Below are 27,796 nucleotides of genomic sequence, written 5' to 3' on the forward strand. Positions count from 1 at the left end.
AACGAATATTCTAATAGCAAAGATTAATTTGTGAGAAATATTGAACTATTTAAGTTTGAATAGATTAATGTTTTTTTCTTTTTTTGGGGGGGGGGGGGGGGTTGTGAAAATTGTGCTGTTTTATATTTAACCTACCTCTTCATGTTTTCCATGGAAAACTCGTACAATCCCCTCTTGATGTTATTGTAAACCAGGTTTTACAAAATAAAATGATACAAGTCCTGTCTACTGTAATATAAAAATCCCATATATTTAATAAAAACGTGATATTTTTCCCATTTAGATAAATAAATCCAAGTACTGCTGCTTTGGTCTGGCATTGTCTCTTCGTTTATCTGCCATCCGCATTCATGCTGCTTTCAAATGCTGTCTGTAAAACCCATATCTCACTGTCGTCAACACAATTTCCACTGAAAATGCACAAGCATAGAAAATATAAATATAACATTGCATTTAATGATATGTGGATTTTAACTTGTTGTGGACTGATTTGAACGAATACGTATAATGTAGCCTGTTCATACATGCGTTTAGAGTTGACATTGTCATATTTCCCACAGCCAGTGAAGGCATGTTTGGGATCATAGCAGCAGCAACAGTGGGCTGAAAACACACACAGACGCTGCCGGATCTTGTCGCAGGAAACACGCCAGAAAAGTCCCCACAGACTTACCCCCCAACCAGTATCCATGTAGTCAGCTGTTGCACGAACTCCTGGGTGGTTTCAGGGTAAGTGTTCGTGTTTCTTTTTTTAGTATTCTCTTAGTTTTCTAACTTTATTGTTGCTCCCGAATTCGACTCGGGCCCGCGGCAGCGAACCGAGGCAGGCACGTTTACTGTACTTTTCCCCCGCAGTCGGTGTCTATTTCACGGGAAAACCGTTTTCCTGCTGTCGGTATACTCGGAATATTCTTAAAACCACGTTGGTTTAATATGTGCAATTGTGCTGAATGTTGAGAATGCTTAGTTAAGCTTCTAGTTAAATGTCTGCCAACTTGCTCTTACATACTTGTGTTACGTGTGTAACTCTAGTAGGTAAGCACTTTAACTGTTAAAGTTAAAGAGTTTTTAATCATTGCTAATATGCTAAACCGAAAAGTTTATGCTCACTAACCAAACTGTGGTTACGCTGGTTGCATTATTGTGTCAGTACAGTGACCTTATCTTACAACAGTAAAGCCTGTGGTTTCTTAAATTGTAAACAGTGATATAGAAATATTATATACATCATTGTAACAAGTGAACATCAGTGCAGAAGACTATACATTGAATATTGAAAATATGAATGTATAATGATAATAATAACTTAATGATACGCACTCAAAGATACGTTCAAATCAAATAAGATTCATCTGTGATAATGTCATGTCCCTGTAATTAGACTGTGAGGTGCATCTGAAATAGTTCAAGTTTCAGGTCTGCAGGTTGATCATCAAGGAAATGAGATAAAACATTAATCAACGGATTATCTTTTCATTAAAAACCAGCCTGGGGCATGGCATTAAAAATTAACAGTTGGTTGGGGAAAAAACACAACTTAAAAAGTTGTTCTTATGAGACAGTGTAATTATTTACACATGTACATGTGCTGTTCACATAAGATATAACCAATATCATCATTATCTAGTCCAAAATGGGCTCCTATAAAATCCCCCAACTCACTGATGTCTTTTTTTTGTATCCACTGTAAGTATTTACACTCTGTCAGGCTTCCATGATTTATAATTACTTATGCAGGAGGTGTGCATGTAAAAACAGCATCACTTTAATGTGAAAATTAATGTGCATCAACAAGTCTAGACTCATTTAACTGAATCGGCCTGGATCTTTAGCATTCCCCACCCCTTAAATGCTTGCACATTTACAGTCTGCACAGGTATTGACTGGATTTTGGGCCCCTAATTCTATCTATCTGGTGAGTGTGTAAACAGTGATGCTCAACCTGGAGCTCAGGAAACTCGGGGAGCCTGTAGGCATGCTCAGGAAAAAGAAAGGAGTCATTAAATTCATTTTGTTTAAGGTGGTGGTGGAATTAGAGTCTGTGTGATGCACTGTTATGATGAAGGTGCTGCAGTCTGTCTCTAATCTAATCTAATCTGCAATTCTTTAAATCTTATCTGGGCTTCCTGAGGATACATTTTCATGAATTGTACGTTGCAGTCTTACAACCCTTACTGACCTTGTTTAGCTGATAGTGTAAATTGAATTAAATATAATTACTTTCATTTTCAGGGATGTGGGATTCCTGTCTGTCACCCAGAGGCACATGCTGACAGGGGCCTGATGGGAACATTTTACCTGCTGCAACACCCACCAGCTCCGCAGAGATGTCACTTCAAGGAGTGAAATGTAGATAACTGTGTGAGCCAGAGGAATTCAACATTTGGGCCAAGATATCCTCACACTGAGCCAAAAAAGAAATCTGTTCTAGTTTCTAGTTTAATTAAAACACATACACACACATACACTCTCTCCCTCCCAATCAGTTGCAACAATGCTGATGCCAGGTCCACTGTGGGTGTGCCTGGCACTGATATGGGTGGGAAACGGCCGTGCTCACAGCTTGTTTACCTGCGAGCCGATCCGAGTGCACCGGTGTTTGGGGATGCCCTACAACATGACCTTCTTTCCCAACATGATGGAGCACTATGATCAGGATATTGCAGCCAGCCACATGGAGGTTAGTTCTCAGCTTGTTGATGTACAGTGTTGTGTTTATATTGGCCTTGTTGATCATTAGCCAGTGAATAGTGTAGACTGCCAAAAAGAAAATTCTCATGAAACCTGATCGCTAACCTTTCAGTTTTGACTTTTCATTTTTAATTCCTAATTAAGAAAACCTATTGCACTCCTGATTTATTCCTGCCTTTCAACATTGGCACTGAGTTTACCACGCAATACAAACTCTAACCTTGGGTGTGAAAAGTATTTGGCTGAACATCAAACATTGTTCAAACCTTCAGAAATTCATTTAAAAATAAGATTGATAGAAACATGTATTTCTCTGAAGCAATGGACTATGAACTCAGAATATATGTGTGAAGTTGTTACCCTGTTTTAACTGCTGCTGACTTCCATTAACGACCTTCATTCATTTTCAGAATAGATAAAAAGATAAAGCTACAAGGCTTAATCTGCATGGACTTAGTGTAGATATTGGGTGTATGCTATTTTCTGCAGTGTTTTGAATACGGAATGATGTAGTTCCTTTGTATTTCTAAATGGTTGGCAACAATGATTTTCATAATCGATAATGTGCATTATTTTCTCGATTAATCCAATATCTGTTTGGTCCGTTAAATATCAGAAAATGTTAAAAAATGTTGATCTGTGTTAACCAAACTTAGAGATAATGATGTCTTGTCCACAAACCAAAATGATTCAGTTTTTAATGATTCCTTTGTTATATGGAGCAAAGAAACCAGAAAATATTCACATTTAAGAAGCTGAAAAATTGGAAAGTTTGTTTTAATTATTGAAAAAACACTAAAACGATTATCATAATAGGTGACTATTAATTTAATAACTGATTAATAATCAATTACTCAAATAACTGTTATAGCCCCAGTGTCATTACTGACTAATTTGACCCAAAAATGTATCTATTCCAGCTTTAACAAATTACTTTCTGATATATAGCAGCAGCCCATCAAAAGGAATACAAACTGTACACTCAGTGTAATGCCCACCCAGGAAATTTAAGTTAATACACTTGTTTTTGGGGGGGGGGGGCATCAAAAATACAATGAAATCTGACGTAAAATGTAGATTTCATGTCAATCATCAATTCTCTGTGTAAGAAACTTTAATGTTGGTTATTAGCAGTGTTTGAGTTGATAGTTTTTAACAAATTCTCTGTGTCATCTTACTCCCACTGGCATCAGCCACAAACATGTTTTTGATACTCGAGTCAACTCCGAGGCTAAGCAATGAACTCTGTCTCTTTTGCTACGTAAGTCTCGGCGCTCCTGCAGGCCAGGGTTTGGGTTACACATGCTTGGTGTTGGAGCATTGAGCATGAACAGTGATCTGTTGAAGGAGGCTTTTGTGCTGCATCTGGCAAAGGCAGAGGCTTCTTATTTCACAGCAACCTTGGCCACCGGCAACTTCATCGACTTTGTTGTCAGGAGCCTTTGATTTTTGCAGGAAGGGGAGGGACACACCCAGTCCTATACAAAGCCTATCGTGCATACCACAACAAGTATTCTCTGTGTTAATCACTCACTCATTTCCCCCCCAACACAGTCTCTTACCCTTCGTGGCCCTGTCTCCCAGGTGACAGGACACTCCCTAGCCTCTGAAAGTATACATTGATTTATCATAAAGCCCCTCATGCTGTAATCAGGCAGACCAGGGCTGTGTTCTGGACTCAGACCAGCCTGTCAACAGGATTTTCCGCAGGGAGGGTTAACTGTCTCTGCCAGCTTTTGAATTTAAAAAGTTAGAGTTCTTACGCTGTAATGGACAGGCAACGTAAAAAGGTCTCAAAAGTCTGAGCTAGTAAGTAAGTGTCAAGTAATTTTTCTAAAATCACTTTTAGTGCTTGATGTATTTTGCCATGAAATTCTCTGCAGAGGATTTTGCCGTTGGGGCTAAATCAACTCGACTTGAACTGTTGATCCTGGCTGAAGGTTTTCTGAAACGAGGGCAGTTTTTACACTAACTCTGCTGTAAAGCAAATAAAGGTCAGATTGTTGAGCAAGGGGGAGCTCATTGACAAGGAGTCCAGGACCTCCACAAGAGAGAAACAAGGACACACACTGTCAGAGGGGGCGAGCCCAGGGCTCAGACGTGGGCCTACTGCCAGACTGGATCTCAGGAGGAAAAAGGAGAGAAAACATTGAATAGTGGACTGTGCTAGAGTGTACAGTATGTGCATGTTTTGTGTACAAATATTGGCAGTATAAACTGACATCCATCTGCGTGTACATGAAGAACAGAGTAGGTTCAAACTATGAGTCTCACCTGGATGATGCAGATGGTTTATAAGCAACAATAAATATAAACATTTGCTTGTTGACAAAGTGTACACTCACCTAAAATCTAAGGATGCAAAACACGCAAACTATAGACATGATCTGGACTCTAAACTGGAGTTTAGTTGTTCTTAGTTTAAGCTGTGTAATCTGCACACCCTGTAGACAGAGATACTGTGGCTCCTTAGCAGCCTCACCTATCAACAGCCCTGCACATTCCGACCTTCCTGGACTGTTGTGCGTTTCCAAAAGTCAGTACTCTCATTTCCTGCCACCCTTCTCCTCCTCGCCCTCTTGTAGGGTCTTGACCAGTGTGTTGAAAGGAAAAATAGAGTTCCCTTTCAGTGAATGGGGCCCTTTGTGTGGTGCTGTGGAGCACTGCAGCTAAACTAAACAAAATTAATACCTTGAAGAAAGCCGTTTTTGCTTTTGTGGGTTATTAGGCTTATTTTAACACGTATGGTATATGCTGTTAAGAATTGTATGGATTTAGTAGCATTTAGTTGGTTATTTTGAAGAATTCATTGTCATCTTTTCTCTCTATCTCCAGCCGTTCATGCCCCTGACAAAGTTGGGCTGCTCTGCAGACGTGCACCACTTCCTTTGTCAAGCCTTTGTCCCTGCATGCACTGAGGACAATAAGGTGATCCGTCCTTGCCGGGAGCAGTGTGAGGCAGTTCTGTCGGGCTGCAAGGAGAATATTCGGATCTTTGGTATCACGTGGCCCCCTGAGCTACAGTGCAACAAGTAAGACAATATCCTGTATGGGTGATCCACAAGAGCAATACTAATTAATCTTATTAATGAATCGTCTTATTTTATTCTCTAGATTAGACCTATGTAGCTTTGCTGAAGGTTCAGCTCCTCCTGCAACCACACCCGCAATCTCTTCCTCTTCAGCTGTGAGGGACCTTGGTTTCTGGTGCCCTCTGCAGTTGAAGACCAAAGCAGGCCATGGATCGTCATTCCTGGGTGCTCAAGACTGTGCTCCACCTTGTTCCAACATGTACTTTAAGCCCCATGACATCGAGTTTGCCAAGAGCTTTATCGGTGTGTGCTCCATCATCTGCCTTGGTTGCACTCTCTTCACTTTCCTTACTTTCCTCATTGATGTCAAACGTTTCCGCTACCCTGAGCGACCCATAATCTTCTACGCCGTCTGCTACAGCCTTGTCTCCCTCATATACTTCATCGGCTTCTTATTGGGGAACAAAGCAGCCTGTAGCAAGGCGGCACAACCTTCAGGTGTGGATACGGTTGTGCTCGGCTCTCAAAGCAAAGGGTGCACTTTGCTTTTCATGCTCCTCTATTTCTTCTCTATTGCTGGTCTTGTCTGGTGGGTCATCCTCACCATCACCTGGTTCCTGGCAGCTGGACCCAAATGGAGTTGTGAGGCCATAGAGAAAAAAGCGGTAAGGTTTTTTTTTTAAATGCATGCTCAGGTGTTTTAAATAAACACCGTAAAACATTGTTCTTTGTTTTCTGTCTGTAGGTGTGGTTTCATTCTGCTGCCTGGGGAATCCCCGGGGCGCTAACTGTCATGCTGCTTGCTCTGAACAAAGTTGAAGGGGACAACATCAGTGGCGTCTGTTTCGTGGGACTTTATGATTTGGACGCACTGCGCTACTTTGTTCTGGCTCCGCTGTGCGTCGGCGTCGTCGTTGGCCTCTCCCTCATCCTGGCAGGCATAGTTTCTCTCAACCACGTGCGACAGGTCATCCAGCACGACGAGCGCAACCAGGAGAAGCTGAAGAAGTTCATGATCCGCATCGGTGTGTTCAGCTGCCTCTATCTGGTCCCGCTGGTCACGCTGTTAGCCTGCTACACCTATGAACAGAGTCACCGTAGCGCCTGGGAGACGACATGGATCAATGACCACTGTCAGGAATACAGCATCCCATGTTCCTACAAGGTAGCTGTGCCTTATTCCCACTTTTCCCTTACTTATTTTTTCTCGATCTATGCACCGTCTTCGAAAGCAACACTACTTGTAATGTAAAACACAATGTACATTGTGAATAGAATATACATATTTTGGCTGAGCTGAAATAGATTAATACCAGAGAAACCACTTTACTCTAAAATGAAACTGTATTACTTTGTGTAACACAAAGGCTATTGTGTTCTGTCCTACGATGTGAAATGTTTCTGAACCAAAGAATTCAAAAGGCTTGTTTTTTTTGGAGGTTATGAAAATGTTTTTGAAATGTTGTCTTTGTTTCAGACAACAGTACCGGACCACCCTGACCTCTCTCTGTTTTTGGTGAAATACTTGATGACACTGGTGGTTGGAATATCTGCAGTGTTTTGGGTCAGCAGCAAAAAGACATGCTCTGAGTGGGCCTACTTCTTCAATAGGACTCGCAAGAGAGAGTGAGATCCCTTATCTTTTTTCAACATTATAAATCCATACCAATTACATCATATTTGTAGTTTCACTAAAAATGTATGTGTTGTTGCCCACAGTCCCATCAGCGAGAGCCGGCGTGTGCTCCAGGAGTCCTGTGAGTTCTTCCTCAAGCACAACAGCCGTGTACAGCATAAGAAGAAGCACTACAAGCCCGGCTCCCACAAGCTCAAGGTCATTTCCAAGTCCATGGGCACAAGCACAGGTGCTGCTCCCACCAATGCCTCCGCTGGCACCCACACAGCCAACCAGGGAACCTCTGCGCTGGGAAACCACGATCCCCATATACAAGCTTCTCTGTCTGAGACCTCAGCCAGGGAGCACATGGACAGAGGCATCTCAAGCCGAAGCTCCAGAAGAGGAGAGCGGGACCGAGAGAGGGAGAGGGGGGAGAGACGCAGCAAAGGTGGGACCTCAAGTAAGGTCAGCAGCCATTCAGACAACATACACCCAGATGGGAGGTAAGTGAGACTGATCTGAAGTGTCTTGTACCCTGTTCCCATTGGTCAAAAAACGTATAAAATCCCAGGTTTAAATGGATTTCTGATAAGTGGGAATGTGTTAAATCAGCAGTCAATCGAGAGCCAAATTACTCTGCAATTCACACATTTGTATTGGTTATGGTTCTATTGGCATTAGGGGGAACAAAAGAGCCAGGTGAACATGAACATTTCTTCATTGTGTTTGATTCTGGCATATTTTCTATTTCTAATCATTTGCTCACTGTTGCATCTGAAAAAGCGCACCACAGAGCAGACCAACCACTGGCAATGGCAATTGTGTTAATTGCATTCATTTAATTGGGTTACTCAATGTTTAAAAATGACACCCTGGTAGTGCTCTGAATTACATCTGTAAAAGCAGTATCCACCACTAACATCACGTGTCCTTGTTTAGATTGAGTCCAAGGAGCGAACTGTCAGAGGTCAGGCATGTTTCAACCGCTCAGCAACATCCAGCCGTGAACCTGTCGCAGAGCACCAGCATCATCCCAGACTCCGCCCACCCGCCGGTGCAGCAGGTTCCTGAGGAGAGCAAGGTCACAGCAGACTTCAGCAGCTGAGATGTCTGATGCTGATGGTCACATAGTTGTGTCATTGCGCTGTTATCATATACTCTGAATAATAGTCAGTGAATGGTTTTTTTGGCAACATAATATTTCATGCCTTTAGTATTTCAAACACGGTTTGTTGGACCAGAATCTGTGAGTTTTAGCAGAGATTCTTAAGGTGTTCAGTTATGTAATTTGGGTCTTTGAGCTTTACTGAGTTTTTTTAGCTTTGTACTTGAATGTTACAGCAGCACAGCTTTATCCAAACTATACCACTTTGTTTAACTCCTTATTTTGCATTACTTTACGTCTTCTGTTCTATAGATTAGTAGATAAGAAGCCTGCTGGTATACATAAGCAATATTTATGTAAATATGGTTTTAGAAAGTCTTTGACTGGATTAGTCGTTACACTGAATTTTTTTTAGATGATCCTGATGTTACCAAACATTCAGAATAAGCTGAGTCTGTCTGTGGTGAACTATTATTGAATGTTTTATTATTCTTTCTGGTGATTTGCCTTGAAACCTCATCCTTTTATACAGAATGCAACCTTTTTTTCCCTCATTCAAAAGGAGGCATATTTTTTTTTAAAACAAGGTTTTATTATAATATATATTTTCATGAAATGTTTACTTCCTGTTTGTGTTGCGTAAAACACTGATTCTGCAAAGGCTCGGCCCCTTTAAGTGTTTTCAAAGACGTGTCCTGTGAATTTGGGTAAAGTATTTCATCTTTATAGTTTTTCCTTTTTTTTAAAGAATGTATCTACTCTTGAGTGGAACTGACAGATGTTGTGCATGTGTTCTGTGTTATTGTTCTAGGTGGAAACAAATCAAACAGGTTTTGCACTGTGATTGAGCAGAAGCACATACCACTAATTATAAAGTTTGATGAGAAGTCATGAAGAAAAGAAGATCGGGCTATTGTTCAGGGCTTATTTATAGCACATGGGTCATGGACCAGATATCACTTTTTTAAAAAGAATTCCTCATACACCTGTGGTTTATTAAAACAATATGTCAGGCTGTAGTATTTTTGCTGCACAACAGACCAAATCACACTTATATACCTTTTTGTTTTACTTTGGCGTCATATGCCAGTTCCAGTCACACTAATTAAAAGGGAATCATTGTCAGTCTATTTCTACTGTGTATTGTTTATATTGTAGCATGTGGACTGGGCTTTTGCTTTTTGATGTAGTTCTTACCAGGGGTTTTCAAAGTCTGAGAAGGTTCCTTCTCACTCCATCTGTTTTCCTTCTGTTTCTGGTCACTTATGATTAGGTTATTTGATGCCATAGACTCTGAGCTAATATCACTGTATACCTTCATCACATCCGTATTTCTGAGCCATTTCTCAATCTACATTTGGTAACAAATGTAAAAAAAAATTTCTCACTCACACACACTGAGCCTCCTTGCTATGAAATTACTAGGAAACCACCTCCCACTTTGAAAACCTCTACTCTGTGATCCTGTAAATACAGGATACAGTCAACTTTTATATCTATAGTATTTCATTTTGATAAGTAAAAACAAATAAAACACATTTGGTAAATACATCCTTGCATGAATCTTGATTGATTTCAAAGTTGATGAACTTGTGCAGAGACACGCCTCTGCTCTTAAATCAATCTTAGGGGATTTTGTTTCCCCTTAAGTGTGTGCGCGCTTGTGTCTCTTCCCTCTCGTCCTGCCTCCTCTGAAGTGAAAAACTGGCTGCAGTCGGAGTCAAACTGTCGCCACACTCAGTCGTCTCTTGTCTCTCAGATGATGTCTCCGCTCGTTGGCCGCTTGCTGCTGCTCGTCTGCTTGGCTTTACCTCTTTATGGCGTGGAGAAGGTGAGAAGCAGGGCATACCGCAAGGATCCAGACGCTGACAAGGTAAGCAGCTGTGATCACTTCTAAAATGTAGTCGTCATTAATGTTGTGGTAATATTTTGTTGATTTCTACAGAAAAAAAATTGCTGTACTCATAAACTGCTACTTAAAGTCCCTTTGTGAGGAAAAAACATCTGCGCTATTATTGATAAGGCACTTAAACGCACCATGGTTATTTTTAACAACTGAAATCCCCCTAAAGTAGAAAAAAACGTAACTTGCTGGTTCATGCACTTTTAGGCTGACGCTTAAATGAGTGTGGTCACCACCAAAATTAAATAATGAGAAATGCTGCCATGGAGGTTTTGTGTGGTCAGTCTGTGTGTTATTCTCTCCCTAAAAGGCTGATGGACAGAAAAAAAAAAACTTAACAGGAAGTTGTGGTCTGGCTCTCTGTCTGCCTTTCTTTGTTCTTTGTTATCTGTCTGACTGTGTGCCAATTGCCAAACACAGATTTATCTGTTAGAGGGTGATAAAACATTAAATATTACATTTAAATGATCTTAACTAATATTCTAAAAACAAAAATCCAATCTTGAACACTTTCTTGTGCAGAATGGCATAACCTCTAAGCTGTAGGTGTGGGGGTCAAGAAACAAAGTGGACACATTCTTCCTTGTGGGAGTCAAATGAAAGTGAAACTCGTGTTTATTTTTCTTTAGTGGGGGGTGGATTTAATATGTACTACAACCCCCCTTCCTCCCCGGCCGGGTCCACTGAGTTCTCACAGTTATCCTCCAAAGTCTTATCAAGTATGTAACAAATAGCATCTTATGTTACCATCTGTATCTAGTGCACTGGTGGAAATGATGCAGAAAAGCCCAACTGCACTAGACACTCTGGAGAAAGAGGATCTGCTTATTTGAGCAACACGGTAATCTTGTAATCCTACTCTGATTCCTCAACATCCTCTGAATCTGAAGAAGCCAGACCTTGTATTTGCGCTCTGCATGCTGGAGGAGAGCCTCATCCCTCCTCACCTCAGGTTTGACTAATGCATGAAATGTGGCTGATTCCTCTGTGTGTGTATGTGTGTATGTGTGGTTTTATGGGCAAATATGGCCTTTATGCTTCAGTTACAGTAATGGACTGTGCGCTACTAACATTCACCAGGGCTGGAGTGTAATTCATGCAGGCAGGCAGCACCACTACAGAGACACCAGACTGGGAGCTAATATATAAGTCTGCTGTGTGGCTGATGTGGACAGAGGTTCCATTCAGTCGTCTGCTTTGATAGGTTTCCAAAAAAAAAATCTCATACTATAGCGGAAATGTTTCCTTGACAAATATCAACCAAAAGGACTAATGGAGCGTCCGTTGTGGAGTGACACATTTTTCCAACTATTATCCAAGATGCTTGGAAGTGCGCTCGTCTTTTCTTTAAAACCACAAATGCATCACCGCTTGCATACCAATCCACAACCTACTGCTTTCATCACAGACTTCCCAGTTTCCAGCAGAGATGTCAGCCCCCTCACATCTTCACGTTGATCCGGCAAACCCAACCTAATGGCTAAAACAGACACTCAGCCATCTGCTCCACAGCAGCTGATGAGAATAAAATGCTGCAATTCTCTCTTCATTTAGCCAATTCTTTTTTTTCACATGTACGTGGTGCAAATATTTGTCTATTTTACCCCAGAGACTCCGGGGCCGGGGCAAGATGCTGGAACTGGAGAAAAAGCTCTTTGTTCTCTCTCTTTTTCTTGGGACTTCGTTTTTCTCTTAATGCCTTTTGGCCATGTGCCTCCCATAACTGCAACACAGCTGCATGCAGAGCAAAGGGCAACTGACTAAAAACCCAGACCCAAGGGCGAGGATCCACTTCTACGCTGTCAGTTTACGTCTGTCCTGACTAAATGAATGAGTGCAAGATACTCGCAAATCACCTCACCAAAATTGAAAACTCAACCCCGACTAAAAAAAGCTTGAACAGATGACTTACACGCTGCAATCTGATGGTCAAATGTGTCTTTGAAGAACATGTTACACAAAGCTATTTGGATCTTCATTGTGTTTCCTCTGTGTGTGGTAGGCTTTGGCAATATCCCCTGTCTCTCTGTGTGTCTGTGTGTATTTAAGTCAGCTCGAGTAAGATGCAGCATCTGTTTAAACATAGCAGGACATTCAGCAGGGCAATGAATCACTGAGATTTGAGGCCAGACACCTACTAATTTAGATCATCACCGTGCCTTCAGTTCCTCATCAACACTAGCGCTTTCCTTTACTAGATCCATGGCTTTCTAGTATCTGGTTCACTTGCTTTGTCTTGGTAAACATCACATCTGTTTTTTTTTACCCTCACCTCAGCCCCCAATTTGTCTGTGATGGTTGGATAGTTGGCAGCTTGTAGGTGTTTGTAGTGCATGCAGCACATACATGGATTTTAAACAATAGAATGAAAAAAGAAAACCAGAAACATTGAAAAATAGACTTTCCTGTTGTTGTTGTCATCTTTTTTTGTTATCATTCTCCCACATTTACTCCCTTTTCTTGTGTTTTTCAGTATGGCAGTTGCATACAGGGGCCAGCAGGCACCACCGGCAGAGATGGTAACCCGGGGGCCAACGGCATTCCGGGGACACCAGGAATCCCTGGACGTGATGGGCTCAAAGGAGAGAAAGGAGAGTGCATTAGCGAGATCTTTGAGCAGCCCTGGAGGCCCAACTACAAGCAGTGTGCCTGGAACTCTCTAAATTACGGGATTGATCTGGGTAAAGTGGCTGTAAGTACTTTGACACAGAGAATGTAGGTGTTTGTTTCACACGGATATAAAGCCCACGCACAGTGCAAACGAGTGAAACGATAACTTTGTGCTGTGTTGCAGGACTGCACGTTCACCAAGCTGCGTTCGGACAGTGCCCTGAGAGTCCTGTTCAGTGGCTCCCTCAGACTTAAGTGTAAGAACGCATGCTGCCAGAGGTGGTACTTCACTTTCAACGGAGCAGAGTGCACAGGACCCCTGCCCATAGAGTCAATCATCTACTTAGACCAGGGAAGCCCAGAGCTCAACTCAACCATCAACATCCACAGGACATCCTCAGGTATGACAGTGTTGTTGTTGTTTTTGTGCCAATGTGTTTCTGAGGCATCAAATCATACACTCTTAGAAATAAAAGTGCTAAGAAGAATCATATAAGGTTCTTCGGCTTGTCCTCATATGAGAACCCTTATTGGTTCCAAGTAGAACCAACCCTTTTTGTTACCATGCAAGAAACCTTTTAAAACCATTTATTCAGGAAAGGGGTTTTAAAGGGTTCTCTTGATCAAAATGGTTCTTGCGAGAACCATTAGTGTTACCAAGAACCCTTGAAAAACCCTTTCTTCGGGAAAGGGTTTTTCAGAACCAAATGGTTCCAGGTAGAACCTCAGGCTTTGTAGAACCCTTTTGGAACCCTCATTTCTAAGAGTGTACAAATGTACTGACGTTCACTGTAATATGTCTTTGTCCTTTTTTTCAAATATACTGTATATTCCTGGCTTCTGTGCTAACAGGTATTAAAAGAACAGTACTATTGTCATGCCTGTAGACTCAATAGGTCAGGACATCTATCAGTATCTCAGTGTAGCTAGGATAGCATTCATGGTGGACAGTTTCCCACGGGGTCGTACCTATGTTCCCCGGGTCCTATGTTCCCCGATCGCGGAGCATCAGACCTTTTTTTTTTTTTTAAAAAAGGGTCCTATGTTGCCCACTTTGTATGTAACAGGGGAACATAGGACCATTTCTTTAAAAAAAGGTCCCATTTTCCCCGCAGGCGGCGCAGTGATAGTTTGGCTGATGTTTGGCACTGGTGCGCAGTGCGCATGTCACCAAAACCTCACAGGCAGGTTTCCACAGTTCCAGGCACATTTAACTGCAATACATAATCACAACAGCCACTATTTATTTAAAAAAAAGAAAAGTCCTATGTTCCCTGGGTCCTTTTGGGTGAAAAGCAGGGAACATAGACCCATTTTGTTCTATATTCCCGGGGAACATAGGACCTGGGGGAACATAGGTACAGCCCCTTCCCCACACTGCATACAGTCTTACTCTCAGTTATTGTTGTGTTTGGTGTTTCATAATAAAGCAAAAATAGCTTGACACAGCCCACAACCTCATGTTGGCAGCTTTAATATTGTATGTAGCAAGAGGCAACAGTTGGTTAGCTTAGCTTAGCATAACACTAGAAATACAGGAAAACAGACTCTGTCCAAAGCTAACAAAATCTGCTGACCAACACCCTCAAAACTCACTAAACACACTATACTTTGCCACACAATGTTGTGTAAAGTTTATTCCACGCAAAACACATAATTGAACAATTCTTGATGTCTGTCATAGTTTAGTGGCCAAAAGTAGATGCAAGTAGGTTTCTTTGAGAGGTTGCTGCTCTCAGCTTTAGGTTTATGTCGAACCTTCACCTAATCTCAGTTCACATTTTACCCCTAACCATAACTTGAAATTAGGTAACAAAAATGCATTAACGCACACGCAAGCGAACTGGTGGCTGAAATAAGCTTGTTGACAGGCTTTATTACAGAGTAGTGTCAGGAAAATGTCTTCCCAAGCAGTGTTTTTACTGACAAACTGTCCAGTGAAGTGGTTAATTAAGTGCTCGGGCTCCTGGAAAGCATTCGTCCAATTAGTTTTTAAAAGTTCACCACATGTAACGTTTTTCTGTGCAGACAGTTCCCATGTTTCCTGAAATTCATTTCTTCCCTCCCTCCAGTCGAAGGCCTGTGCGAGGGCGTCAAATCGGGCTTGGTGGATGTGGCCGTGTGGGTGGGGACCTGCGCTGACTACCCCAGAGGTGACGCATCTACAGGCTGGAACTCAGTATCCAGGATTATCATTGAGGAACTTCCTAAATAAATAAATAAATACAAAAAACAGTGCTGGTAGTGTGACAGCATGTTATCTGCTCCTCCAAATGAAATGATCAGGTGTGGGTTTTGCTGAGCTGTCACAGCATCACTGATGAACTTGAAGGTTTTGTTTGTTTTTCACTTGTTATTTTCATTAATTTGCTTATCATTGGTACTGTACTAGATTGCAGGCCTGTAAACAAGATAACTGCCATTCTGTCGACCAGAAATATACCGTTTTTCTACTTGTGGGTGCGGTTACAATCCAGTCACTAATGAATAGACATTGTGCCAAGACATTGACAATATTTGAATTATGTATTCATATGACCTGTTTAATGTATTCCACTTTTACTGTTAATAAATCAGTCTTTTTTTTTTTTTTAAGAACTGAACTCCTTGAAGCAATGAAAGGTAATGAATATACCAATATTACATACAGCGCATTCAAAACTGTTTGTATTTTATAGCAAAACGTCACAAAGCAGAAGTTACAAATTGTATAAAAATACAAAGAATGTCAACAAAAAAAAATCAATTTTTGACATGATGTGTGTAAAAATGAACATATTATTTATTTTGCTGTACACATAAAGAAATAATTTATAAGCAGAAAACAACAATGGGGCATTCCTGATATATTTAAGTTAACATAATTAGATCTTTAAATATTTCATTTATCTTGTTTTTTTTTAATATAAAAAAAGGCTATCCAACACATAACAGTATGTCCATTGAGGCAAACGGCAACACACTTCTCCCTCATCGTCAGTGTGTAGATGAAGACATCTTCATTACATCACTGAAAATATAGAATTTGTACGTAAAATAAAATACACCGTGTACTGTTTTCAAATTCGGCAACCCCCCCCCCCCCATTCATTCATTCTGTGCACATGAATTCTTCTCACACTGGCTCGTTTGGGTGTACTTTGATAGTTCAGAGACATTGGAAATGTGACCCTGGAGTATTTGGCACTGTCCAGTGCCCTTTATTTGAGTCTCATTCTTTTTTCCCCAAAAGTAATTGAGACACATTCTCATAAACTAAGAAGGTGATGCAGCAGGCAGGAGTGACACGAATCACATTAGGGATGATGCCTTTGTAGAAGCCAATGGCGCCTTCATTCCTGTAAAAACAAATGTAAAACGATATGTCAGAGTTAAATTGGACTAAAGTAAGAAACCGATACAAGGATGTTCAGTCCTTTTATGAGAATATCAATATCATACCTCCATGTGCGTCTTATCACATCCATAACGCCGTTGTATCTATTGTGCTGGTCTTGCAGGCGAGCACGCACCACCTGATATGGGTATGTTGTGGTCACAGCAAATATTTTGGATAACGCTGCCATTGAGATGTATTCCAATGCACTCTGTTTGTACAGACGGACAAATGGAGGACAGGGGAAGGAGGAAGAAATGAGCAAGAAATCAGCAGAGTGGGAAAACTGATGAGTAACTTCTCCCCTAATGCTAGTTATCAACTGCGGGCTTTGTTACAAGCCATATGTTTGTATCTGGGTATACACTGACCATGTTTCCAGCCAGCTCGTGGCTTACAGGGTTAATGACTCACCAGCTTTGCATCTGAAGGTGCTTTCTTGTATTTGTTGTAGTCTCTCTTGAGCTCCTCATAGGCCATGAATTGCAGCGCTCCATGGGATGTGCCAAACAAGCCAGGAACATAACCCTGGAAAATATGTAAGTCAGTCTGTTTTGCACTGAAAAAAACCAAAAGTTTTTTGTAAGCCAATCACCTTCTTGCCTATTTTATTAGCTTAACACCAAGTAATAACTGTTTTGACTTGAAAATAAAATGACTCATCAGCTCTACTGTGGCCAGCACAAGGGAGCACTGCCCTCTAGTGGTAAACCAGTTACTTAATAATCTACCAATACAAGCATTCAAGTGTAGAACGACTTAGTGACCCATTATAATAAAAAGTAATTACACTCCACATAACAATCTTCCTGTCTGTTTCTCTAGCCATCATTCGACAAAACTTGCTTTTCTGTACTTCTACATTACACAGATATCCAACAAGTCACTGTTAACTTATCTCACCTTGTAGAGTCCGTGGATTCCCTCATGGCGGTAGATCTTGACCAGAGCATCCACCATCCCAGTGTACTGTTTACTGGTTGGGTCAGCATTGTACTGAAGCACCAGTCGAGTCTTGGTAACCCAGATTGGGTTGGTTAACGTGAGAGTAAGCATGCCTATGTGAAGCCAAAAAAGAACACGGTCACAGTGAGGCTTAATGAGGGTGAAATACAGTACATACCACAGTAGTCAATTGATTAGATACACATGATTGGTAAAACAACCCACCGCTTCAAACAGTATATGAACTGTGAGGCTCAGATTCAGTTGTATCAGGTCATTCAGCTTTAAGTGACGAACACGGTGATAATGCAGGCCATATTTTAATATTGATATCATGGATTACTTTGGTTTCCTTAATAACAGCTAACCTGTTGTATAGAGCAGTGCTACAAACACCAGATCATCACCAGACTGATACCCAACATATAAAAATGTTAGCAGTTTAGCTGATAAATCATTTAGCTCTGATGCAGTTAAAACATATGAAAAAAATCTCAGTGTCTCTGCCTCCTTGCTTTTGGTGAAACATTCTGAAAAGTCTTTTGTTCAACCCCTAACTTCGTTTAGTGACAGGAAATGTACTCCGGTGACCCTGTAGGACTGCAGATTAGACTAACCTACTACCAGCCAAGGCAAGATTAGAGCAGTATCATCTAGTTTCTGTTGTTGACTGTGAGTGTGTGTGTATGTATGTGCAGGTGAACCAACAGTATTCAGATAAACGGCACAAACCTGCTCCGGCCGCTGAAACCAGGTGTTCCGTGGCACTCAGTGCAGTTTGACGCCCCTCGTTTTTGTACCCTTTGATTGCGTTGTAGCTGTAAGGAAGGATAGTTTAGGAGATAAAGCATCACCAGATCATTTCTAAACAATTCATAAAGGCTCTTATATGTGGACATGTTCCAACAAGCTGATACGAGTGCTTAATTGTGTACGTACAACAAAAAGTAGAGACCCCATGAGGCTCCAGCACCCCAAACATTGGGTGTCACTCCTTGGTACAGTCCTCTCAGCCCCTCCTGCTGCCAGACACTCTTCATACAGTGCATCATGCCACTGTACTTGGGTCGTAATTCCAAGCCATCACTGACTGCAATACAAAGACATTTATAGACATTTTCAGTTCCATAACAATAGTCAATCAAAGGCATTATTTGATATGGTGGTTGCAGACGTGACCCATACTATTGCTAAACAAGCGAGTGCAGGCGCAGTACAGGTATTTAAAAGTGCTATTCTGAACTGTCATGTTCTGCTGTTCTACAGCTGTTGTGGCACTTTTACTGAGGGGACATTGAAGCATGTTAGATTTGATAACTACAAGAACTACAACTCTGAACATTAGCTGGAAACTATGGCAACTACTGCCACCACCCTTTTATAGTAATAATGACATACTGTACCTGCAAATCTGATTTTGACCAGGTCCAGAGGATGAAGCACCAGTGTGGACACCACTCCCCCACTGAGTCCTGCGAACAGGTTTTCTATCTTTACGTGCCTAAAAAAATGTTGGACATGTCCAACTAACGAGGGTTTGCTGGACAGTCCCGTGTCCCCAACTGTGTGATTTGGAGCGGAGCTCATTTTTACCTATGAGGAGCTGAGCTAGCTCCTGTCAGCTAGCTGTGTTTACAACGTCCCGCGAGTCAAAACTAAACTGTTAAACGTACTGACAAAAAGGGTGCGCAGTCGCTACGAGCTCCTTATTATATGTTTTTTCATGTCCGTTGCATGCTAACAGCGGAACCACGTTTCTGACATGTGGTGGAGCTGGAACCCCGTGGACAGACATAACACGCAGTACCACCACTGCTCGACCTTGCTGATAGCGTTAAGTACTACATTCATGTCAACTTCCAGTTAAGACCTTCAAAATAAAAGGCAAAATTTTGGATTAATTGAATAAAGTATCACGAGACACTTAGTAACTCTAAAATAAAAATAAAAAAAAGATACCCCATAGCTCCCCCCGCGCTTTTATTTTTTTTATACTCATACTTTCAAAAAGATGACAGCAGATGTATGATTGACGCTATTCTTCTACATTTATTAACATAAAGTCACCTTAAAGCACGATTCACGCGCTGTTCTTGCACATGTAGTCGTGGTGTCATCTGTCTTTAATACAGACAACAATTTATTGTTTTCACAACACCTTGTTTTCATTTACGAATACTTTAAATAACAATGTAGCTGCATCATATTTTATTTCTTTGTAAACCAATTCATTTTCCGGTCCTCCTCGTGCAAAATTTCGACATTTCCTTTTTCAGTGACGCGATCTGAACGACTGGCATCCCAAAATGCAACGCGGCGCCACACTCTCCTCCTTCGTATCCACACATGCCTGCTAACATTTTTTCAGTTTAAAGTAATCCCAACCGCGTTTTAGGTTTGTTTCTACTCACACTGTGCTACCAAATGAAAGTTAAAGTCCTCTCGAGGAACCCGGACGACTATGTCCGGGAAACAAAGCTCGACATTCAACGTGGTAAGTTAAATACTTTAACACACGTCGTATGCTAAGGGATAAACACAGTTTGGCTAGCAGAGTGCTAGCTCTTTATTTATTATTTTCATGACCACATGCACCGAGTTGCTGTTATGTGTCTGCCTGATGATAATAATACTGCTTGTTAATACAAATTTTTATTTGTATTAACAAGCAGTATTATATAGTACCTAAGTTATCTATTACTTTCTCTGGTCTTAGTCCCTAGGAATTATGACCCAACACTGCATCCTTTCGAGGTGAACAGAGAATACACCCAGGCTCTGAATGCCACGAAGCTGGAGCGGGTGTTTGCCAAGCCATTCCTGGCATCTCTGGATGGACACAGAGATGGTGTGAACTGCATTGCCAAGCATACCAAAAGCCTATCTACTCTCCTGTCTGGTTCCTGTGATGGAGAGGTGACTGCAGCCAAACTTCCTTACTATAATTTAGTTTGTTGTGATAATGTGAAATGTGACATTGTAATCACAACCCTGACAGATTGTTTGATTTGATCTGCAGGTGAAAATGTGGGATCTTACCAAGCGTGAATGTATCCGCACACTCCAAGCACATGAAGGTTTTGTTCGCGGAATGGTTGTTGGCTATTGTGGAACTTTCTTCTATACGGTGATTGATACCATTTAAAATACCCATGTAAATGTTTCAGACTTAAACGTGTGTTTTTAACTGATCTTTGATTAAAAAAATGTTTACACATTGGCATTCCCTCGATAAAACAGACTGGTGATGACAAAACAATCAAGAAATGGAAAATGGAGGCTCCAGGTTATGGAGAGGAAGAAGAGCCACTCAACACTATTTTAGGCAAGGTATGATCAATAATTGTCATGTTGGTTAACATTGCTTTTTATATCTTTTTAGTGTGTTTTGCTTTATTTGTTTGTAACACATTTATTTATTGTTTAATTATCTCATTATGCACTGGATCACATTATGGCTGTAGTTGAAATACTTGTCCTTTTTTAGACTGTGTTCACAGGACTAGACCATCACCGGAAGGATGGTGTGTTTGCAACGTGTGGCCAGCAGGTGGACATCTGGGATGAGCAAAGGAGTACCCCAATTCGTTCTTTCACATGGGGTGTTGACAGCTTCAGCTGTGTCCGCTTCAACCCAGTGGAGGTAAGAGCCCACATACCCACCACCCCTAACACAACAGTTTCTCTTTGTTCAAACTTCCATTTGTGGGTCTAATATGAGGCTTATTTAAAGCTGCCACATCTTCCCACAGACAGAACTTCTTGCAAGCTGTGCCTCTGACAGAAGTATAGTCCTGTATGACATGAGAGAATCTGCACCTCTCAAAAAGGTGGGGGGACATCATTACGTTGAAAGAATTTTATCTGCTCTCAATTTCTTCACTATGGTAAGACATGGCATGTAGCTAATGCATGTTTTTATTTTGTATTTCAGGTTATCATGACAATGAGAAGTAACACATTATGCTGGAACCCTATGGAAGCGTATCACTTCACCTGTTCAAATGAGGACTATAAGTGAGTAAGAATGAAGTCAATAGGTTTATCATAGTGTTTTTATTTTAAAAATATCCTTCTGTTTGAAAACTTAACAGCAAAAACTCTATTGTAGCCTTTATCTCAAGTTTTAATTTTATGGTTTCATTCATTTGTTGTCATTGGTACTTTTTTTTTTTTTGAAAAATTAGCATTCTCATAACTGAAGAAAACAAATGTTTTCTCACCACCAGCCTCTACACATATGACATGAGGTTTCTGAAACGGCCAGTCACAGTGCACATGGACCATGTGTCTGCAGTGCTGGATATTGACTACTCCCCCACCGGGAAGGAGTTCGTATCTGCCAGTTTCGACAAGACCATACGCATCTTTCTCAAGGACGGTGGCCACAGTAGGTCAGTAACACTAGGTTTAAATGACCACTCGGGTCACTGTTTTATAGTTATGCTTTACTATGACTCTGTTGCTGGTCTGTGGACATGAAGCTTCTCTCACAGTGGAATCAGCTGTATGTTTTCTTTTAAGCTGATAGGATTTATTGGTAAAGTTATTTGCAGGATCTATAAAGTACATCTACTATTTACTTCTTCTAGGTAATCCTTACTTTTCTGTCAATCTTAAAGTATGATGTTAAAAGTGTTTCAGTGATCCCTCTGTATTGTTTAGACACAGTCTGTATATTGTTATTTGTGCTAAGGGCTTTTTCATAAGAAACTGTGAGCACCTCAATATATTTGTAAGCAAATATCAGGTGTGAATATTGAAATATATGTACCTCAGTCCTTCTATTTGGGCCTCCCTGGCCTTTAATAATAGAAGACATCCATTCATAATGTTATGACAATGTTAAATATCTGCTGTGAAAATAGCTGATGTGTAGGGGCTTGTTTTGACCTTCTTAGACCAGAACACCAAGCAGTTGTTTGGTTGCTATGTGCCAAATGGTACATGCAGTAATGTTTGTGCCATTGCCCAGCTCCAGAACAACCAGTACATGACATGAACGTACAGTTTTGTTAGTAATAGCTGGGGAATTATCACAGCATAGATGTGTTGGAGCTTAAAACACATAGTAACTGGTACATGCTGAAGAAGCAGTTGAATCACTTGAAACTTGACTGTTTATGGAATCCTTTTTTTTCCATATATCTATATCTTACACTGCAAATGTTTTGTCATAAGCATGGATGCCTCTAACAACAGTCATTATAACTAACCATGATCCAATTAGAAGTCAGTGGGGAAAGTGATCAGGTGAACAAGTGAAGAGGAAAATACCAGTTATGCATGTGGAAAAAGTTGACTACATAAAGAAACTCAAAGTAACCTTATAATTGAAGGAGATATACTTCCTGTTTAAAATGGACTACAACAGAACAATTTCATGTTTCCTATCAACAGTCTGTGACAATAATCATGACAATATTACTTCATTTAACACTCTAATCATGATGACAGAGATCCTTCAGCTTTAACAATGTATTCATTATTCAGACCATGTAAAACCTTGTCGAGTTTTGTCAGATCAGAAAGCAGAACAATAAGGTAACAAAAAATAAGGTGTCTGATCAGAAAACATTTCCATGCATCTTTCTAGAGGGCAAGGACAAGTCTTTCGTCACGGTTTGTTTTTCATCTTCTTTATTTTCTCTTTTGAAATTCAGGGAGGTTTACCACACAAAACGTATGCAGCACGTCATCTGCGTTAAGTGGTCAGCCGACAACAAGTACATCCTGAGCGGATCTGACGAAATGAACATCCGGCTGTGGAAAGCCAATGCAGCAGAGAAACTAGGAATGGTAAGTTCTACCCCATGGTCCTGCCTCATCTCCTCTGTCACACTCCTACTTTCATGCATATTGATTTCAACTTGCTTCTTTCTGGCCGCTTCTTTATAATTTCTCATCATAATGTCTCTAGCTGATCAATAGCTGTATTTCCCTCTTCTGCCTGCCATTCTGTATACAGTAACGCCTTCTAGTGCATTACCTGATCGTGTTTTATGAGTTAGCTGCATTTCTGTGACACAGCCATGGCCTGGTGCCCATCTCAGCAGGATAAGAGTGGGTGACAATGCCAGAAGCTATGGCACCACTGGTGCCAAGTGCCCTGATGGATGCTGACTGAGGGTAGAATCACTCTCATTAAGTACACTGTACCAGTTGGCACAGCAGCCCTTGTGGCAGGTGAAGGTCCAAAAAAACTGTAGAGCGTGAAATGTTGATAGAGAAACCACCAGTAAAATATTATATTTGACAACTTCATCCTCTTCCTGACACCTCCCCGTTTCCTCTTAGTCTCTTTGTTATTGGCCACCCCATGTCTTTTATGAGATATTATGTAAGCTTTGTCAGCACAAACAATATTGCTAATGTAATTTAATGCTCCACAAACTCACCAGCAATACACCAGTAAAATGTTGGGAAGTGTGTCAGTGACCCAAATACCAGTCGTGGCTCTGTAATAGAGACCAGTGGCGTCTTGCGTGCCATCCCGAGCAGCCATCTTTCTTTTTCTAATCGGATTCACTCTTACTTATTCTCTTAATGCAGCTTCAGAGTGGAAAATTGCCCTCCTTTTGGCACTTGTTTTACTGTCACTGTGTAAGAGAAGATTTATTTGCAAGCTTTGCACTTAAAGAGATCAGACAAGTGGTGCTATCAGCAGTTTAAATGGGCCAATCACTTAAAGCAGGCTACTCTGACCATAATGAAGCATTAACAATCCAGTTGTACTTTAATTATCAAGAAATGCTGAAATGCTGAATCAAGGCTTTGCATCACGCTAAACTATAGGATGACTTCTCTATCAGCTAAGGCATCCACCTTTCATTTATTTTTACTCTTCCTTGACTTAAGTAGTAACCATTGAATCTGGTGTAAATTAAATCTTTTGTATTTTAGACCTAAGGTGTGTGCAATTAATAGACTCCTGTTTGCTCCTTTTTAAGGCGATTGGCTTTTTGCTACCTGTTGATTCAAGTGAAGAAATCATACAGAATCTCTTTAAAACATAATTGACACTGATGTCTTGTGTAACAGTCAGGATTCCCTCTAGCCAATGAACTTGCCATAATTTGCAGTGGTTGGAATAATTTTGGACCAACTCAATGCAATAAGGGATTACTGACAATTCAGAGCTTTCTATTTTGATTGTACACCATTGTAAAGTGGGTTGACCTATCTTAAAAGTTTAAACGTGACTGCGAATCCTGTTCTCAGTGTATGGTGTATTTTATTATAAAGATATCATCTATCAAGTGGACATTGCCTGACCCCAGTTGTAGCCCAGTAAACGTGTTAGTAAAAAAAAAAGAAAAAACAGTAGACGAACCTGTACTTTTTCAGTCGCAAAACAAATCCTGGCACTTTTCACTTGGCTTCTCTATGCAGCTGTCTTTATGTTGCACTCATTTATCTTTAGCAGCTTTTTGTCACTTTGGTGCATTGTGCTGCTTATAATGAAGGATCCCTTTAAAAAAACAAAAAACAAAAAAAAAACAAGAGTTGGGCATCTTTCTCTGCTTTTTCTATATCTGGCCTGTTGACATGATACAATCACTGTATTTAGCGGGCTACCCATGTGGGTATCTTGGTAGGGGAGTTGGTACAGGATCAGCATCTAACGGGTCTTCTTCAACAAATTAAATCAAAGACAAATCATGGCTTTAATTAGAATAAAAGCCTTCGAGGAGGGAACGTTGCACAGAGGCAACTCCGACTAACTGCTGCTTTTTATGAGAGATGGAGAGGGAGGGATGTCGTTGAGCTGCTGTCTTCACTTTTTTATGGACATTCGATTCAGATTTGAAGTTGCTGCGTACTGTACCTTTTAGTTTATGTTGTAGAACACAAACACAAAAACTGTCAGTGACTTAAAAAAATTAATTTTTTCTCTTTCCAAGGAGTATTTTTTTGTCAAACTTCTGTTATTACTTGTAGTGCTGGGAATACGTGACATAATTCAAATCTTACCATGGGAATTCATGATGCAAAAAATTATATTTCATTTTCATGCAACGGATAAAAAAAACAACAACATTGTGAATACTTGCAATGAAGTCACAGACTCATCAGGATTAATAACAGAGTGAGCTCTGGTCTTCAGAAGAAGAAGTCTTTAGAAAAAGGCTACCAGAATTAGCCTTCAGTTCAACCATATAAAACTGTGAGTGTTTAAACACACATAAGCCACATTGTTGTATTTTTGACTCTAACAAAAAACCTTCACATCACATTCATTATTTCTGGGTTTAATGTCAGATATGACAGTCTCAGCAGTAACGTTTAAAAATGCACCTGCTTGGTTTTTTTTCCCCAGAGTAAGCCTTCTCATATCCAAATGAAGAAATACGAAGCCACAGACGGTAATTTATTAGCTTAGCACAAACACTGCTGGAAACTGGGGGAAGCAGTTTGCTTGGCTCTGCCCCAAAATAATAAAATCCACCTGCTGGCACATCTTAAGTTCACTGATGTGTTGTATCTTGTTTGTTTAATCTGCAAAAAATCAAACATTTGCAGAATAATGAATGGTGTGTGCCAGACTATTACTTAGGCAGGTGCAATAGCAACACCGGAAAATACCCAAAAATACCTCCATAAGTCCACTGGGTGTGCTTATGAAGGATGAAGGTGTAAGTTGGGGCTAAGGAGATGTCGTTGATTAGCGTAGACCTAAAATAAAATACATGACTTTGATAGAGAAGAACATATCTTTTTAAGTAAAAATATTCAACTGTAAACTCAAGTTTAACCTTAAATAACCGCTTCATGTTAAATCTTGTAAATTAAATTCTCGCGTCGGTTTTCTGCTTCCTGCCTCCTTACCCAGTCGAGGTCCAGCTGCATTACCCATGTGGACAGTAAAAAGAGAACATCGGGATCCAATTCTCCGGACATGATCCTGAATTAATATCTGGAAATGGCCACAGCACAGCTTTTAAGAAAAACATGCTGAGGATGCTGCTTGACTAGGATAGTGCTGTGTAATGAGCAGTGCGTCTTTTAGCCTAAACCATCTTTGTGCTCCTCATCTCCTTTTTTAATTGTGCCGCCTCTTACTCCACTCTGCTCTTTTCCAAACTATCTCTTATTTTTATTCATGTTCCTCTGATGTCCTTTAGCTGGCCCCTAGAGAAAGGCGAGCCGCTAACTACAGTCAGAAGTTGAAGGAGAAGTACCAGCACCACCCTCAGGTCCGACGCATTGCTCGTCACCGACATCTACCCAAGAACATCCACCACCAGAGCAAAGAGCTGCGGGTTATGAGAGAGTCTCGCCAAAGGAAGTAAGTGTTCACCGTTTCTCCTCTATTGTAGGTGATACGTAATTCAGCGACAGGGTTAGCATGGTTCCCTCCATGTCCATGTAAACATGACACCAGGATATTTCACATCTATGACATCACACTGACCTAATGGAAAATCTCAGCGATGGGACCGACCAAATCTGTCTGCGTCACTCTCACATGCATGTTTAAAGCTTGTTTGGATTGGTTGTCCCAGTTGTCCTGTGATGTCCAGTGATTCATAGCTCAGTCTGCAGCTCTGTTTTGTAATTACTGACAGGACTGAGAGATGTGTCAGATGTGTGTTTGGACTTGTGAATGATTTACTATTGATGTGTAATGCATTATTTTCAGGGTACATTAGTGCGGTCAGTGACGCAGGTGTTGGGTCAATACTCTCATATTCATTCTCTTCCTCCTCCCTCACCTCTGTTTGCCGATGCTCTCCCTCCCTCCCCCCTCCCTTTGTGAATATTCTCAATCTCCTCTTCTGTGTTTTTTAGGGAGAGGAACGTCCTCAAGCACAGCAAACCAGGAAGTGTTCCTTTTGTGTCTGAGAAGGAGAAGCATGTGGTCACTGTGGTGAAATAAAGACAACTGGAGAAGAGTAGAAGACCCAGGGATAATGAGGTGGAACTTCAGATCACACCAATACGGACCTTTTTCAGAAAACCCAATCTTGAGAATTAAAAAGATAAACACATTACAACTTAAGAATTGTGGGATGGTGGGCATTCATGCTCAATTTCAAGGACACTGACTAAATCCATACATAAATCAAGAAGGGTTTTAATTTCATTCACAGGAATCCTTAAAATGTTTGCAGCAGGTGTAACATGGAGAAAGTTTGCATTTTCCATCACAGGTGCCATAAAGTAGGACATAATAAACTGAACATTCTTTCACACTGTACCATAATCCCATCACACTATTTTTTTAAAAGATTTTTTATTGAATGAAGTTCAAGAAATGCTTAACTGTTTATTGGTGAAACCGATGCTTAAGACACAGGTGTTATGATGTGCTGACTGACCACGACTGAAGGCAAAAGTTAGGTCTTGTCTGAGCAACCTCACAACCTCCTCATCCTCCTGGTTTTCAATTTTCAACACATCAGTTTTCCTCTTTCTTTCTAGTATCTCTCACCTAATCGGTTACAAACGTTGTCCACGTTGGACAATCATCGGAATCATAAAGAAACATTTTGGAAATACACAGGCTGGTTTT

At 40.7% G+C, this 27,796-nt stretch overlaps 4 protein-coding genes across 5 annotated transcripts; 3 read left to right on the forward strand and 1 right to left on the reverse strand.

Moving 5' to 3' along the window:
* Positions 1-608: 608 nt before the first annotated feature.
* Positions 609-9,892, forward strand: fzd6 (frizzled class receptor 6). The gene is made up of 8 exons (XM_083899232.1): positions 609-729; positions 2,233-2,680; positions 5,527-5,723; positions 5,806-6,388; positions 6,469-6,888; positions 7,201-7,349; positions 7,443-7,844; positions 8,281-9,892. The coding sequence occupies exons 2-8, from the start codon at positions 2,495-2,497 to the stop codon at positions 8,444-8,446; spliced, it is 2,103 nt and encodes a 700-aa protein (XP_083755358.1). The 5' UTR covers positions 609-729; positions 2,233-2,494; the 3' UTR covers positions 8,447-9,892.
* Positions 9,893-10,184: 292 nt separating this feature from the next.
* LOC310932761 (collagen triple helix repeat-containing protein 1-like) lies at positions 10,185-15,494 on the forward strand. 2 transcript variants are annotated; one of them, XM_083896112.1, is made up of 5 exons: positions 10,200-10,319; positions 11,110-11,190; positions 12,823-13,041; positions 13,144-13,360; positions 15,032-15,494. In XM_083896112.1, exons 1-5 carry the CDS (start codon positions 10,206-10,208, stop codon positions 15,172-15,174), a joined length of 774 nt encoding a protein of 257 aa, XP_083752238.1. In that variant the 5' UTR covers positions 10,200-10,205; the 3' UTR covers positions 15,175-15,494. The 2 variants fall into 2 exon arrangements, with proteins under 2 accessions (XP_083752239.1, XP_083752238.1); XM_083896113.1 differs by lacking the exon at positions 11,110-11,190 and having other exon boundaries at positions 10,185-10,319.
* A 322-nt stretch (positions 15,495-15,816) lies between these two features.
* LOC310937135 (solute carrier family 25 member 32-like) lies at positions 15,817-19,077 on the reverse strand. Its single transcript, XM_083901337.1, has 7 exons — positions 18,684-19,077; positions 18,220-18,370; positions 18,013-18,098; positions 17,239-17,393; positions 16,750-16,863; positions 16,401-16,546; positions 15,817-16,297 (listed from the first exon to the last, which is right to left on the reverse strand). Exons 1-7 carry the CDS (start codon positions 18,865-18,867, stop codon positions 16,171-16,173), a joined length of 963 nt encoding a protein of 320 aa, XP_083757463.1. The 5' UTR covers positions 18,868-19,077; the 3' UTR covers positions 15,817-16,170.
* A 535-nt stretch (positions 19,078-19,612) lies between these two features.
* On the forward strand, positions 19,613-27,481 carry dcaf13 (ddb1 and cul4 associated factor 13). The gene is made up of 11 exons (XM_083894668.1): positions 19,613-19,774; positions 19,997-20,196; positions 20,300-20,407; positions 20,521-20,610; positions 20,768-20,923; positions 21,033-21,110; positions 21,215-21,297; positions 21,510-21,674; positions 22,944-23,079; positions 26,406-26,569; positions 27,073-27,481. The coding sequence occupies exons 1-11, from the start codon at positions 19,705-19,707 to the stop codon at positions 27,158-27,160; spliced, it is 1,338 nt and encodes a 445-aa protein (XP_083750794.1). The 5' UTR covers positions 19,613-19,704; the 3' UTR covers positions 27,161-27,481.
* Positions 27,482-27,796: the final 315 nt, after the last annotated feature.

This window comes from Microchirus variegatus (genome assembly GCF_963457635.1).
Source record: "Microchirus variegatus genome assembly, chromosome: 1".
NCBI lineage: Eukaryota > Metazoa > Chordata > Actinopteri > Pleuronectiformes > Soleidae > Microchirus > Microchirus variegatus.

Bases quoted from the DNA above. Each gene is read 5' to 3' on its own strand.
- dcaf13 (XM_083894668.1), top strand. From the start codon at position 19,705: ATGAAAGTTAAAGTCCTCTCGAGGAACCCGGACGACTATGTCCGGGAA. The intron at 20,197-20,299 runs GTGACTGCAGCC...TTTGATCTGCAG, and splicing joins CTGGTTCCTGTGATGGAGAG to GTGAAAATGTGGGATCTTAC. The intron at 20,611-20,767 runs GTATGATCAATA...GTCCTTTTTTAG, and splicing joins TCAACACTATTTTAGGCAAG to ACTGTGTTCACAGGACTAGA.
- fzd6 (XM_083899232.1), top strand. From the start codon at position 2,495: ATGCTGATGCCAGGTCCACTGTGGGTGTGCCTGGCACTGATATGGGTG. The intron at 5,724-5,805 runs GTAAGACAATAT...TTTATTCTCTAG, and splicing joins CCTGAGCTACAGTGCAACAA to ATTAGACCTATGTAGCTTTG. The intron at 7,350-7,442 runs GTGAGATCCCTT...TGTTGCCCACAG, and splicing joins AATAGGACTCGCAAGAGAGA to TCCCATCAGCGAGAGCCGGC.
- LOC310937135 (XM_083901337.1), bottom strand. From the start codon at position 18,867: ATGAGCTCCGCTCCAAATCACACAGTTGGGGACACGGGACTGTCCAGC. The intron at 17,394-18,012 runs GTTTGTGCCGTT...GGCTTCACATAG, and splicing joins GGTTTCAGCGGCCGGAGCAG to GCATGCTTACTCTCACGTTA. The intron at 16,298-16,400 runs GTATGATATTGA...TTGTTTTTACAG, and splicing joins GTGATAAGACGCACATGGAG to GAATGAAGGCGCCATTGGCT.
- LOC310932761 (XM_083896112.1), top strand. From the start codon at position 10,206: ATGATGTCTCCGCTCGTTGGCCGCTTGCTGCTGCTCGTCTGCTTGGCT. The intron at 13,042-13,143 runs GTAAGTACTTTG...GCTGTGTTGCAG, and splicing joins TTGATCTGGGTAAAGTGGCT to GACTGCACGTTCACCAAGCT. The intron at 13,361-15,031 runs GTATGACAGTGT...CCCTCCCTCCAG, and splicing joins CATCCACAGGACATCCTCAG to TCGAAGGCCTGTGCGAGGGC.